At 38.1% G+C, this 16,425-nt stretch overlaps 1 protein-coding gene across 1 annotated transcript in view; it reads right to left on the bottom strand.

The window, feature by feature from the left end:
* LOC117964705 (A disintegrin and metalloproteinase with thrombospondin motifs 6) overlaps positions 1 to 16,425 on the bottom strand; it is an 83,479-nt gene that overhangs the window by 26,759 nt on the left and 40,295 nt on the right. The window contains exons 11-14 of the mRNA XM_059011599.1: positions 15,059 to 15,200; positions 9,912 to 10,019; positions 3,716 to 3,861; positions 1,347 to 1,410 (exon numbers count right to left, since the gene is read on the bottom strand). Coding sequence (XP_058867582.1) covers positions 1,347 to 1,410; positions 3,716 to 3,861; positions 9,912 to 10,019; positions 15,059 to 15,200 — 460 coding nt within the window. The remainder of the gene's footprint in view (positions 1 to 1,346; positions 1,411 to 3,715; positions 3,862 to 9,911; positions 10,020 to 15,058; positions 15,201 to 16,425) is intronic.

The following is a 16,425-nucleotide window of genomic DNA, read 5'->3' as shown; positions in this document are numbered from 1 at the left end:
CATCATACAAGACTCATCATTTGATAAACCTGAACAAGGATGTGATCATATTCCAAAAGACTAGGCCTGTAATAACAAAAACAAATTCTTCCAATAATATGGCAATATTTAAAGATAATCTTTCATTGCCCGGGTTCTTTTTAAGCCAATCTTTCTGTTTTCGGAACTATTAACACATGCATTAGGAGAGGCTTCTTGTTCAGTCTTTGATCATTTGTGGTTAGACGACAAACATGTGGAGTTTGGAAGATGTTGTTATTTTGTATAAGGTTTCTCAAACAGTTTACTTTAATTTGGATGAACGACTCTCCTTTCTGAAGTCAATGTCCCGTTTACTCAGTCACAGGTCATGGATTCAGACCTGTGGGAGTACTGTTCTTATCACCAATTCATTTGTCACCATGATAATTACCAGGAAATGCATAGTGACCATATGGTTTTAACCCTAAACACCCAAAAGCTATAGCTACAGGCATTAAAGAACCAGGAATTGTGTACTGCTCAGTGGTCTGATGAAGACTATCATTGTTTTAGTTTGTGGTTCTCAGAAAGTTAAAGAGAGAGCCTGTGGGCCAGGAGGGGCCTGATTCAACCCAGAAATACAAAATGTTGATAACGATGGCATATTGTGGAATGAGATTAAAATACAAGGTCCTGGCCAAATTATGTGATGTGCGGACAGAGCAATAAATGAGTGTGCTCTTTAAAGGGCTACTCCAAGTCAATGCTTTCAAATAAATGAATGGACATAAAGAAGCTGCTGTTTATGTGACCCAAAGACTAAAAGAGGTCTATTCAGTTGGTATAAACAGAGGCAGATCTGAATACCGCCATTGTTTAAATCATTAAACGGGACCCTCCTCTGGAATATCTGCAAACGATACACTGAACAGACATACGTACACTGGTAAATGTTTGTATATTTCACACATCTTCTGTACAATTGTACTATGGTTTTATAGTTTATAGTCAATAATCATACCAGTGCATACATGGTAATGTCAAAGCATGAACAATATGATTTATTTAAATAAAGATGGTCTTTTGACATCTCCTGCCCAAATTCAAAATATTTGTTCTCTTTATTCTTGGTATAACCTGGAAAACAAAACAAATAAAAATCATACCACCAATCGATGCCGATATACAGCAGAGTTGAGGCAAGTTTAAATAAGTGTTATCCTGCCTTGTGGTTTTTCTGCAGCAATGGCACATAGCGTTTTCAAATGCCTAATGGTTATGCATGCATTTTTCCTTCACATTACCTATCCTGCCCTAGAATCTGTTGGAGTGAAACATGTGAACCAGGCTGTGGAAAGCTGCAAGGCTGGAAGCTTTTGACTCACATCGGTATTACAGGAGCGGTAACGTTTCCTTTCCCCAAGACAGTACTTTCCTCCACCAGAAGGCCTGAAACAAATTATAATAAAAAAAAAAAAGATTAATGAGGTACTTTCTCCTTTTGGTCAGCACCCCCTGTCTGACTTTTTAAAAAAAGTGAATCAAAGTAAAATCCACACACCCTTTTAATCAACACTGGCGGGCATCTGCACTGCATTTGGGGCAGTTACCTTGTAACCAAGTTCCCCGCAGGTAACCCGCATATGCTGGCTGTGTAAACAGCAGCTCATCGTGACAACATTTGTCTCTTCTGTTGCAGAACCCGTTCTCTTACAGAGAGAAGGGAGTTTGTAGCACGGCCAGGTTAGAGATGAATTATTGTGTTTACTGGGATTGGATGTTAAATAAATGGCTTCCACAGTTTACCATTCAGAAACCATTCTCAGCCATTTATTATTTCGCTTTTGTGAGAAGCATAATATGACCTGAAAACTCCATGGGTAGAATTCCTGTTGCTTATCTGGAAAACATCTCCCAATTAGTTGATGGCTGCCTGTTGTTTGAATCAGAGGAATGCGCCCCTTGTTAGCAATGCAGCTTGTGGTCCAGCCCAAGCTCCCCCAGTGACCGTCCAGCAGCCTTGCCAGCTTAGCTTTCAGGTCAACTGATTTTCCAAAGTTTTCCCCAGTCAAATTCATTCAGCCAAGAAGGCTGCTGCATTTGATTAGATAATTAATGATATCTGGCAAAATGCAAATGTAATTTCAGTGCTTTTTTTTTTGTCTTTTCTTTCTTTTACAATCATAGATTAAAAAAAACAAGGAAAAATAGAGATTTAAATCTTGTTTCCTTGGAGGCAGGGAACAAGACAACAACACATATTCAGTTAAATTAAATATTTATTTTTTCTAAAACATGTTTTTGCGTTTTATCAGTGTCCAACATAATAGTCTGGTTCATCTCTCCCACATTTTAATCTACACCCTTTCTTAAACTAAGAATTACCTTTATTCATCGTAGCATCATAGTAGCATTTCTACCTCGCAATGTAAACCACTGTACCAGTGTATGAATTTAACTTAGAGAGCATATTTCCACATTCTATGTTGCATTGTCAGCAATAATGATAAGAAATCTACTGAAGTATTAACTATGGAGACCAAACAAAGCTTTTGGAGCGGTTTACATGCTTAGACATGGAAACACAGTATAAATGCAAACACTGGGTTAAATTAGATGAAGAAGTGGAGAATCTGGGAAATTAAAGGGAGATTCAAAAATAAGATTTGTGTTAAGCATTTACCATCAAGATATAATAAATTAGTCAGGCTTTGTTGCCTGTTGTTGCAGTAATGATACGTAATGTGGGTATTTCTAAATGTGATGCTGGTGTGCCTGTTGCCTAGTTATCAGCCGCAGCACTGTATACACCTCATATTCAGGAGAACTGCGTGGAATAATAAATAAATAGCAAATGAATTATCCACTTTAGTGCAGCACTGCATCCTAATCAATAATGACAGTTTGAGAGAGGTGACAAGGACAAGAGCTATGATTCCGAACCAATTTCAATCAATTGTCAGTGATGTCAGTGAGAACTTATACAGCAAGTATGTTAATGTTTTAGAACTGTTTCTGCAACTACCCAAAAAATCAAACAGCCACGCTCTCACACTCAGCATCACCACTGGAATTGAGAAACTAAAACCATGGTGCTTATTCAGGTGCCAGGACTGAAATAAGTTCTTAATTGTACCTCTGTGGCCAGTGACTGCTGTGTGTGGTTCATATGCTGTAAAAATACTGAGATGTGTAGCACCATAATTCTCATGTTTGTATGAGATACCCAATATCATGACCGATGATATCGGTCATGGTCCCTTTTTTATGTTTACATTGTGGGATGAATTTCCACTGCACTGATTTGTACCTTGATGTTTTTAAAGCTATTATTTTACACAGGTGTTACACATTACCCTGTTTCCTCTGCTGTCTGACAGCAGGAGTGTGAAGAGAGATATTTCTGATAATATCTTGACTGTGAAATCTAAACTTACACTTTGTTTAAGTGGCTCGAGCAAAAAGGTCCTGAAGTTAAGCAGAGAACCTCCAGTACTTTAGATTATAGAAAAGTGTATTTGGGCAACCCATTTTAAACCAGGTTCTAAACACTTGACCATGTCTTCTTGTATAAATGGTGCAACAAAATCCCATTCTGTGTTTATATTGGTTTATAAAGAGTCGCTTTTTTCTAACAAAAAAGGTTCTTGGAAAGTACCAACTGACACAGTACAAATATATTTCCCTGAAAACATGAAAACAATATTGTTCCCAAATGTGTCATTTGTTGCTCTGGCTTACTTTAGCTACTTACGCTGGGCTGTCACAGTGTCTGACAGAGGAGGAGACGCCTCCCCCACAAGTCCGGCTGCACTCGCCCCAGATTGACCACGGTCCCCAGCCACCGTCCAAACTCTGAGGCCAAGTGCCAAAAGGAACACAGTCTCCCTGATAGCACCACTGGGCGAGAGGGGGAGGAAAGGAACAAATACACAATTAGCTCTTCAGCTGATAGAGTAACCAGTCCACCAGCAATTACAGAGGATCTTCCTTTCACCGTTCCAGTGTAAGTGGCTTAAAAAAACGCAGTGTAAGTGGCTTAAAAAAAAAAAAAAAAAACTTTTGTCAAAGATTTTTGTTCTGAATGTAATAAAACCCTCAACATAGGAAACCATACTTTTGTATCTTGAAAGAGTATTTACTTATATCCATCACGATCAAGGATTATTATAGCAGTGACGCTAAGGCTTGCTGTTTATTTGGGGTAAAATGGGGGAAGTGGCTAGGATACAAAAAAGGATTTGCCACTATTAAAATAGTAAGGTCTTACATTGATGGGGGTAAGAGCTGGTGGGAGAACTATACATTTTTAGTCGCACAAGAACATTTACATTTTAACTGGAAATGGTGGGTTTGTGATCAAAAACAAAAACACACCATCTCTGAAGAAATGTACACATGTTATTGTCAGTGATTTAAACAATGTGGTTCATTTTAAATGGATAACACTACTAATGGAAACTGACTCAAAGAATCAAAGAAAAAAACTGTATCTATCAACAGTAAAGCCAGTATCTCAAAGTGTGTGGTCTGCATTGACATGACCTGGTTAAAAGAGGTTTAAACAACGAGGCAGTGAAACAGTTCATTTTTACTGAGCAACACTGGTAATGGAACTTAATTGTGAAATGCATAGAACAGTGTGTACCAAATATTAACAGTTCTCCAAAACCCATAAACTTATGTCACATGACCTCAGTATGACAGCTATGTTAGGTCAGGGGTCACCCACATATTTAGCACGCAGTGTTTATATAATCATGTAAATATGAAGTCACTACCTCAAATTAATAGGAGGCTTTGACACTAGCGGCAGCAGCATTGTAAAATTATTGGCACAAAAGGGTTTATTTTACTTGAACAATAGCCAGTATCGAATTGACCTAGTGAATCATAACATACAGTTGTTTTCCGAGTCTGAAGCCAATATTTCAAAGAGGTAGGTCTTTATCATCCAGAAACCAAAATATCACAAGCCCATAATAAGTCTGCCATCTTAGGTCACAGGTCAAAGTAAACGGTGCCATAAGATTTTCTCCCAAGGTTTTTTCATGTGTAATGAAACCTGTGTTTTGTAATGCATGCCTAAGGAAGATGAGTGTTTTCACCTCGCTTCACCACATAATTAACCCATTTAGGTTGTCCAGATGGTGAATTTTTCACCAGAAGTTTTGAACAGATGCAATACTATACATACATAGCTGTAGAAATGACAATGATCTTACAATGTTTCTATACATTTTGATAAGGGAACACGTTCCAGTTGCAGGAATCCAGAGGGCTAGTTGAAGACACCCCCCTTGATCTTGGTATTTCAGTCCTCATTGGAAAACTAATTCTCATGATCAAGAGGCTTACATTTGTCCATGGTGTAATAAAGTGTAATTGAAACTCAAATAGTCTTTCATACCCAGATCTGGAAACAGGCAATTAAACAATCTTCACGAATCCTCCTAATTGATGTGTCTTTTGTTGGCTGTTTTTCACAGCAGTGTGCTATTGTGGACCTCAGAAACAATGCTACCTGTACAACAGACTCATATCCAATTTCACTATCGCCTGAAACATGAAGTACAGAATCTCAAATCCTTTCCCTTGCCTACAGACACTTTTTTTTTTTTTACGGCTCTCTGTTCACTCTTTTTACATCATATATAAAGAAAATCAATGTAAGATAACCATCATTAAACAGTCATGTAATATTCAAAAGACAAAACATTTAATAGAAGAATGGAGCATAACAATGAAAAATGAAAGGAAGAGAGGAGACAGTAAGAGAGATAAGAGTCACGGATGAGGGGAAATACAAGTAGACTGCCAGACTGTGAATTCACACTGCATATACAATATTTATTTAATTTTCTAATTTGAGATAATCCGTAAGTGAATGTGTGAGGGTGACAATCAAGGATAATACTGTCATACCCCTAACAAATTTGGAAATTTCTTATATGTATTTTAATCAATATAAACATTTTCTATCACCTCATGTTTACAGTATTGACACCTACACCAACACCACTGACTGATCAAGATGGGTCTTCAGTTGAACCTACTTTCTCCCACAAGGAAAACCTGAACTCTAACCACTGAGCTACTCAGAAACCCAAATCTCTACATTTCACAGCACTTGAAGCGTACAATACTTTCAAACATCACAAGAGTCAAATCCAGCCAACTTTGATTTGCACGTTATTTACTCTTAAAGGACTAAGAACCCCTTTACATGCAATGGCCATTGTTTCACACTGAGAAAAAATGCTGAAACGGTCAAATAAAGTTGATTTATTTAGTGCAGCTGTTGCCACCAATTACTGGTTTGAACTTGACCTGAACGGACTGAAATCCTGTGGATCTGGTGCCTCAGACCTGCAGGCAGCTTTAGAAAGCATATACTCCTGTAGCCTGTCTATACCTGACCTAAATCAAAATGGAATCTTCCTATAAACAGATCACAGCCATGAAGCCCATGAATTGTTAGACTGCCTGCACATCTGACACTGCTGAAATGTCCTGTATTTTGACTTTCTGAAGTATCTTCAAAAAGGCTGTTCTGTAAAATGGCATTCTGGGAACAAGGGTGTCATATACAAAAGCTCCACAGGCTGGCATGAGGGTCACATTCTCTAAACAAGAGTACACATACAATACTACAAAGGCAGTACATGTCTTTAAAGTCCTACAGCTAGTGTCCACTGATCAGGAGCCAGTTCTTCATCAGTAGTAAAGGATATAGAGTATCTAGCATCGCTTTTTAGCTGTTCAGTAAACACTACACCGAGCTGTTCAGTCATTCTGGCTAGGAGAGACATACCAATGAACAGGGAGTGTTAAAAAAAACTACAGTACTTCTTAAAATGAAATACAGTAAAATTAGATCCAGCTAAAGAGCAAATCGTACCTCTATAATGATGAACTCACCAGATGTTATTCTTTGCTATGACAGGCCCAGCAGATATTATTTCTTGCTATGATGCGTCATAAGCACACATAACATGGTTTATCTAAGAAAATGCATTCTCACACGCTTTGTATAATATATATATATATATATGAGACAGCAAGAGCAATAATTCAAACTCATAACCCTACCATTCCGGTTTTAAAATAACTGTTTATGTCTAATTAATCTCAGATTTAATGCTGACCCTTTAAAATGTGTTTTTCTTTTTGTTTGTTTTTTCTTTTCATATTTCAAAGGGATTTCTTTGTGGCAACCTGAAAACAGGGATTAGAAGGTTGCAAACAGCCGTTTGCTGTTACAGTAAAACAAGTGTGTCAGTAGGTTAAGTACTGTATTGGCAACGGAGGGGTGAAGCTACAGGAATCGGCAATGCAATCACACAGTCCTCCATCATTGCGGCCTGACAAAGTGTGTGTTACGAGCTACTCTATAAATAGGATTACTGATGGGAGGAGACTATGTTGAAGGACAAGGACACCTATCCACCCAAAATAGTCACTCCAAGAACTTCTTATCTGTGGGCAGACAAAGCCCAGGCATGCGGTACCTGTCTTCTCTGTCTGTTATCTTGGCTGCATTTCATCACCTATTTCAAGGCCAGCTGTGACGGCAGGAGGAGGAGGGGGCAGTGAAATAGTTCAAAAGCTCATTGTCCCGAGACAGCATGTGGAAAAGGATTAGCCGATCAGCCACTGTGCTTCTGCCAAGGAATTTTGGTGACAGATGAGGGAGTGACATTGTTTTTGCTGGTGATTTGTAGTGGAGTATTATATAAACAAGTGATCGTTTTTGGAGCTCCAGCTTGCTAGTTGGTGTTTACTCACTCAGCACTCCCAGGCAGTTTCCTAGGGCTCACATGCAAGGTTATTAGCAAGTATTTTCTATAAATAAACCACAGGTGTGATACCAAATACTCAGGGGCTGTATGCTGTGATTTAACATGACGCAGTGCAGCATTGCTGTACAACCAAGGGGTTTATGTTTCTTTAGAAAAATAAATAATCTTAAAATAATGTCAGCGCTTTTAAAAATGTCCACAAATACATTCACAAGAAACATATGTATTTGTACATTTTATAGCAAACTTTTAAAAAAATCACCATAAAAAACATGACAAAACAATGACCAAATATTCACCAAGAAAGCACAGTGAATTACTAAAGGAGATGACTCCCCAATACTCTTATTGCTTTGATACAGTTTGCAATGCAGCCAGGCACATGAGTTTGCTGTACACAGTAAAACTCTTTTTCTATTGGCATCAAACTGGGGTCTGAGTGCCGGCCGGAACACTGACCACGAACTCGTCCCCTGAATGTAGCCATCAGCCGGTCATTAATACAGTGTGGCAGCTGGTTAAAAGCTTTAATACTCTGCATTTAGACATCTGATTGTCATTTACAATGCACTGTAATCTTTGTTGAAACTGTCTCCCTAACCTGGCAGTGAACTGATGACCCAATCTCACTGTTTTCACAAATCCAGTCTGCATGAATGAATCCTGGGAATGGCTGCTTTGCTAGCTGTCTCATTCCCATATCAAACACAATGAAGTTATGCTAAATTATTACAGCTCTGTATACAGTACCGGCCCGGCTTGTGTTCTGTACAGAATCCTTTGTAGTAATTTTCCCACTACAGCAGCACAGGACCTGGAATTCCAAAAAATTCCAGTGTTCTTGCATGATCCTTTGAAGGATACACTCCTGATTGTGAATTAGTTATTGGTTATATTGTAAATATTTTGACCCTAACTGCGGAGCGGGACAGACAGTGGAGTAGCCACTAGTTGTCCTGTACTCAATGGCCATTATCCAAGGTAAGAGCATGTGTCAATAACTGTCAGAATGTGCTGAAAATCTCTTCAGATTGCCCTCCCTTTCTGGTTGTTTCGCCACAAATCACAGAACCAAATGTCTGTGGCCATAGCTTTAAAGGGAATAGGCTCTTTCTTCTACATCCTCTTCCATTCAAGACTATTTATTGCTGTTCCAAATAACCACACTGCATCTCTTTTTTATACCATTATTAGGTTATGTTGAACCCCTACTCTGAACATAATGAGATAGGGTTTTGTTGAGCATTGTAGCCATGGATAAAATGATTGTTTTTTTTTTCTTCTACTATGTTTTTATGGTCCATTTGGAAAATGACAGTAAAAATTGTGCTATTTTGTACTGTCAACAAAGATGCAAAATGTCTTATTTACAGAGCTAGACAGACACATTTTATTAGGTCAATTTGGTACGCTATGACACCAGTACTGTATCAGAAGTATGGCTTCTTTGTCATTACTTTGGCAGACCTTCGTGAAAGGGATTGTTTGTACACTGAATTGATAGAGTTATTATTTTCTTTAATTATACCTGCAGTAATAACTTTAAGCATCAATGTTAAGATAATAATAATAATAATAATAATAATAATAATAATAATAATAATAATAATAATAATAATGTATTGAATTTCTAAATCGCCTTTCAAGCGATCTCAAGGCGTTGTACAACAGTAACAATACAACAAACCCAGCAAAACAAAAATAAAATCAACACCAATACAATTAAAAAAAAAAAAAAATTTTAAAAGCTTTAGTATAAAAGTAGGTCTTCAGGCGAGATTTAAAAACATCAAGAGAAGGGGCCTCCCTTAAAATGAGTTGCAGTGAGTTCCATAGGCGTGGGGCATAACAAGAGAAGGCCCAAGAGAAGGCCCAGCGACCGCAGCCTAGGAACCACTAAAATAACCCCACCAAACCTTCACTGTTGAATTGCACTGTGCTGGACAGTTTACAATCAAGGGGGGGTGTTTGTCAATAAAAGTGTAGCAAGGTGTCAAATACATAATTATGTCTCAATAGCATCACATCCTATATATAAATAAGCTACTTTATAATATATTAAACCAGCAAGTGCAGTGACGAGTCAGTCCAGTTAAAGGTTTGATACACAAAACGTCAGGGGATGTTTTGTCTACTATAAATCCTTACCCCTTTCTCTATGATTCCAGTTTGACACAAGGTTCCCTCGGCAGCCGGGATGCTGTTGGTGACACAGCGGTTACTTTTGCTAAGGCACCAGAGCTCTCTACACACTTCCTAGGAAAGAAGGCAGAAGCAAGTTGATCAGAAAAATTCACAGGAATTCAAAATGAATTATTGATCTCCGTTTGATATCATACACATTTTTTTATACAGATGTAAAACAAAATGACATTTAAAAAAAAAAAAAACAAGAATGTGAGCTGTAAAGCATCTGGAAAGTAAGTTTCCAAATCCAGAAACTAAAGGTCAATGTTATCCCCCAATTGGCTTGACAAAAAGGGCCAGGAGTGTGGCTTTAGTCTCTTATCATCTAATAAAATAACATACAACTGGCAGTCACGGTTTGGAACATTGCAAGTAGCATGCATCTGATTTATTAAAATCCCCCTTGTGCATTATAGGATAAGCAAAAAACAGCTGACTGCATAAAATGTTGTTGCTTAATAGACAGAAAGGCCTTTGAGAGGCTTAGAAATAACAAGGGGAAATTAGAAGAACCGTCTGCAATTCGTCCAGGTTTTTTAGCCATTCCTGAAATACACAAGCTTAAACTAACATCCTAAAAATGATGATGTATCGCTACATAGAAAATGCTGCCCCACTGTAACTTTTTTTTTATATATTCACTATGCAATGCCAGTAGTCCCTTTATCCAAAGTGAAAATATAGAGAGGTCTTGAAAAGAAACATGTGTTAGTTTACAGGTCAAAAGAAGCAGTTATACTCCATAAAAAGTGATATAACTGCGCTGTTAAAGCCCTGAATATTTCAGTGATGTGACCTGATATTACAGACAGCAGACATAGGCATGGTATGAATTACTCCCTAATGCTTCCCATCATTAAAACAGATTTTTGTAAACATTTATTGGCTTGCAAACCATGGGGTTCCCATCGGGAGCCCAATCTGAGAAATATTGAAGTCTTTGAAATGAGTCATCCCAAAGTTTAACAGTATTAAACGGGTTCTTTACAATGAAAGGTAGTTGTATAATTAGCAATAGTCTTCATGGGTCTGTACTGAGTCCCATAATTGAGTAGAGATTATAGGCCCATGAAATAAAGATACTTGGTTTCTAAATGGTGGTGTTTCTAAATGTATGCCATATATAAAGGATACACTCTGAACGTTCAGTAAGTACTGTAGCTATTCCATGGCCGAGGATTGCTGAATAACAAAATTGTCGACAGCTGAGAAGTAAAAGAACCACAGCACTCCATGGAGTAACATGCATGGAGTATTCTGTTCATAAAACAAGTACAATGTATGGAAATGAAGGTACGTTTAAACTGAAATGAAACAGCTGAATTCAGAGAATTACTTTGCTTAGATCAAGTTCCGCATCTGCACAGCGGAATTTGGCGATTTTGGTCATTTGAAACAGTGTGAATGATATGATTCCAAAAAAATATTCACTCAGCAGCATCGACTGTAAAAAAAAAAAAAATTGATGCCAGATCTCTCAACGTAAGTAAAGATGTGTGAACCGTTGAGAGTGACTGCCACTTTATATAAATATTACAAGAGAAAAAGTGAGTTATTATTTTTTTAAAAAAATGTAATATATGAACTGGTTGTTTTAAGGGCTAATTTTAAAAGGGGAATTAAGAGCAATAGAAAGCTGTGGGCCCTGGGGGGGTTTGCAAAGGGGAAACAGGCTAAGACACTTTGTTGTTTTTAAATTAAACAAGTGACAGACAGGTACTTGATCATTAACCCCCGGTTTCCTGGTTAACAAAATAAAATAAAATAAAATAAATGTCACAGTTTAATGATACTTCCTTGTGCTGTCAGCAGAGGCTGGGACCTCTAAGCTCTATTTACTCTGTATATTGTTCTTCATCCGACTGTCCATAAAAGGGCACCCCTTTTGCCTTTGGGTGAGTGCATCTGCGACTTTCCTGCACAATTTGTACAAACAAAATCGACATTGCCAGATGACCAGCCTCTAGCATATAGCGCCAAGTAACACTTCAGTGTTTCAATGCATCACATTTGACGTTTCCATATTACACAATCAATTCATGAATTCTATTTTACAGGAAGGAAATGGTGGACATGGCGGGGTTTGAAATATCTAGCCCAGGGGTGATATTGGACTGCAAATTCACATTGACAGACTTTGCAGTTTCAAGTAGATCTGAGGCGTGGTCAAAGGTTCAATTTTCATTGCTACCTAGTGATGTCAAAACGTTGTTGCCCTTTATCCACAAATGTTACTGGATATTCCTGCTGTGCTTCAACACATGCTGATGCTTCTTAACCCCCTTGTTTTACTCTTGATATGACTACATTAGCAGTACCAGATTCTGCTTTGTTTGTACTTCTGACCTCAGTGTTATTTGATTTCCAATTTACTCGAACAGCTGATTTTATATCTGGGATACAACGGTACCCAGGACGTCTGGTTTGCCTTTCATCTGAAGGAAGGAGTCTCTAATACACACACACACACACACACACACACACACATACACACCTCCACACACACAAACACACATCCACACATACACACACACACACATCCACAGCCACACCCTACCACAGGCCCGCTGGTAGATGGGTTTGCCCAGGGTACCAACGTCCAGGTTTGATTCATAGCTAAACATTTTATGGAGGAAAGGCATATTCTGGTACAATAAATCTCTTTAAAATGTCACTTTCAAGCAACAAAAAAAAGCCTTGAGCTTCATGTGAACCTTAACCCATAATTCCTGTGAACCTCAACCTTAATTAAAAACAAAACAAGTAGCCAGCTACAACAAAGTTAACGTATTTTTTTTTCTTTCTTTATCTTAGCCCTAATTAGAACAATATGCAAAAGAAAAGGTACTACATAAAGCATAGCCTTTCAGAGTTGCATGTATAACAATCCACTGGGCACTCCTGTGGCAGGAACTTCAAAGGGTTTATAGGGCATGCAGAGCATGAAAAAGGTGCACTATGAAAGTTTTTATGCAGTACACAAGTTTTGACCTCTAGGGCAGCATTTAATGTCCTGCCACTTCAGGTATCCAGTGCCAGTTTGGTTAAACAAAAATAATAAAAAACCTAGACTGTCATGCAAGTTAAACCGCCCACAACAGCTGTTTCCAATAAGCAGCCTGCAAACCTTTTAAGAGACCAACATTTCAGACAGAATCACTCACAGATAGTGAAGTGATGGATTTACATTAAAAAAAAGAAAAAAAAGCATGCCTTCCATGCTGGGCCTCTGGTTTTGGCAGTTAGTAAAGACAGTGCTTTTCCAGTTACGGTTTGAGTTTCCTATCAGTTTGTTTTTATGATTTTTATTTCTGTGTGCTACAGATAAGCAGGAAATCCTAATATTGTGGCTGAAATCACCTGCCCTTTGAATTTTGCTTTTATTTGAATAATAATGTGGTATTTTAATTGCACACTGAGAGACCTGGTGGCAACATTTTGTAACTGAAGTTTTTTTAAGTGGTATTTTTGCACTGCGTGCAGTGCCACCTTGTGATTAAATGATGTAATTGTGGCAAGGATCTTAGTCAGTTTTAAAAAAAATCTCTTGGCACTAGCTGACAAATTGGTGAATAGGAACACACAGATAGTATTTGTTATGTGCAGGCAGGGCTTCATTTGTAGGCTTGCCTAGTTTTGATTTAAATCGTTTACTCTGCACACGACAGCTGCGCTATGATGAGTTCCACAGGTAAAGTCGTTCCACGGGTTCGCTCTTGAAACTGCATTCGAAAAGTACAGGATACTCATCGAACAGCCCAGGTCCTTTAGGAACACCAAACCTCTGTTAATAAAGTCAGGAGGTATAGCCATAGCCGGAAATCTGAAGACGCAGGTACTAGCGTTGCTTGAGTTACAGTACGTCGAGGCAGGTAAACAGACTGACATCTGCTCATGTTACACATTGCACAAATGTTTTTTTTATTTTTTTTTTGTTATGTGACTTTTGAGCTAAGGAAAAGGTCAAAAGCCAGCTGTACCAATTTTTTTAAAACAATAAATTCATGAATTCATGTTAAGTGCTACAGTTGCGTTCCATACAGCACATTAAAAATGCTTTCTCGGCTTGTTTTCACCCCTCAGTTATTTTTTTTCTTGCTATCTATAGTCATCAATTCTAACAAAAAAGAAACGTCGAAAGTTGGCAGGCTTATACCTGTGCATGTTCCCTGGCATCTTGAAATTTCAGTTTATGAAAACTGGTCACCATTTGTGAAGCAAAGGCTACCTATTCCCTTCTCTTACCTGGTTTTCTTTCTTCACTAAATAAATACACTGTCAAGCAACTGGATTGTTCAATTCCCCCTATGCATCAATAAACCATTGCTAATTTCTACATTAGAGAGTATTTAAATAATCTTTGGTTTTCTTTTGGTAAGAGACTTTTTTTTCCCCTTTCAGGTTTGCAAAATGAAAGAATGTTTAAAATCTGCTAGTGCTTTAATATGATGTGCCTTAAGGCGCTAATAAAGCAGTTATGTATTATAATAATATGTTTACTTATCCAACAACGTTGGATACCACTGTAAGAAAGCCAATTTACCAAAAGTTTAACAACCCTAACCTCGCTGTTGGTCTCTAGGGTGTCTGCGGTGGAGTTAATAATCTCCAATAATAATATGAGGCCTCAGTCCAGGCCCCCTAATTCGTTCAAAGGTAATAATTCTTTGGATGCAATTAAGAAAAAAACAACAAAAACACAGTATGCTTTCTAAACGAGCTCATGAACAGAGAAGCACATGCACACGCATACACACACACAGCACAGCCTATTAAAATGTGATATACACCTGGACCTCTATGCTCTGTTTCAATTGCAGACGAAGTTCTGATTACATCGTGGTGGGTTTCAATTACAAACAACACAATTGTTTAGCAGTTACTTGATGAAGTTGAAAGAGATGGGGTGGCATGCTTCTCTAAGGAAATATATTTCTCTTTACTCTCTAATTCAGTAGTTTATTTAGTTACTTCTAATTACAATACCCTAAATACTTTCGTATGTGCTAAATGTTTATGGGAGCTGTAGTTTGTGTACAGGAATGCCAAATAAAACTGCAACTGGATTACAAAGCAAGTCACAAAGCGTTAGGATTTAGACTTCTTACCCCATATTTACATTGGCGGGATGTTGTACCGTACTGAAAGCGACACTGCTCATCAGCATCGTACACCTGACCTGGAGCCACGGTGGGGTACAGGAAATCTCTTTTTGGGGGTTCATTGTCCAGGCATGTCCCACGACCTGAGCTGTCAAAAAAACAAACACACAATAGGATAATTTCTTTTCGAGAGGAGCACACAGTAGACTTACTGAATCCTCAACACAACTGATTTGTCTAGAGGTGTAAAAAGACGTGAGCATCACAGAGAAAGCAGGATGCCTGCAATCTATTGGGTGACATACTGTAAGCTTAAAACATGGTCTCAAGAAGAAAGTCCTGATTGTTTTTAGCTCTAATTCTTAAAATCCCAATAATGTATTATTATTATTATTATTATTATTATTATTATTATTATTATTGTTATTGTTATTGTTGTTGTTGTTGTTGTTGTTGTTGTTGTTGTTGTTGTTGTTGTTGTTTAGTATGTAAATACAGCAGACTGTATTTCATTACAGAAGGGAAACACGGTGCTGCGGGCAGCAGTGTGGAGCAGTGGTTAGGGCTCTGGACTCTTGACCGGAGGGTCGTAGGTTCAATCCCCGGTGGGGACACTGCTGCTGTACCCTTGAGCAAGGTACTTTACCTAGATTGCTCCAGTAAAAACCCAACTCTATAAATGGGTAATTGTATGTAAAAATAACGTGATATCTTGTAACAATTGTAAGTTGCTCTGGATTAGGGTGTCAGCTAAGAAATAAATAATAATAATAATAATAATAATAATAATAATAATAATAATAATAATGATAATAATGTAAGAAACACTAAGATAGGGAGCTGGTTGGAACAGCAGGTTAATTCACAAGCTTCCCATGCCAGTTCACACCTAGCACAGGTCACAAGTAAACCAAGCCCCAGGTGGCTGTTTGAGAAAGACAAGGGCCTGAATGGATGGGATGTTCAGGTGAGTGACACGCAGTGCTTTGAGAGAAAGCTTGCATGGCACCTGCCATCACCGGTTCTGACTGTAGCAAGCACCATTGTGCCATTACCCATCACCTTTCATGAGCACGAAAAAATATTAAAACAAATGATAAATTCCTTTAGAACTTAACAAAACGAAAACTCAATACGAAATCATTAGGCAAAGGTTCTCAGTTCTCTTCCACAAAACTCTTTTTTTGTTTTCAATCCAAATACATCTAGTTGGAAGATGAAAATGTTAATAAAAAAACCCATCCAATAATGCACAGTAGTGCCCTGGAATGTGGACAGAAGGAATGCAGTAGACCTGTGCAATAGCTGCCCTCCACAATGAAACAGATACTACTATGGTAACGGAAAACTGCCTGCAGGGCCTTTCAGTGCAG

The sequence above is a fragment of the Acipenser ruthenus genome, chromosome 1, assembly GCF_902713425.1.
Source record: "Acipenser ruthenus chromosome 1, fAciRut3.2 maternal haplotype, whole genome shotgun sequence".
NCBI lineage: Eukaryota > Metazoa > Chordata > Actinopteri > Acipenseriformes > Acipenseridae > Acipenser > Acipenser ruthenus.
The sequence above is the reverse complement of the archived record's forward strand: the minus strand, read 5'-3'. Positions and strand labels throughout refer to the sequence as shown.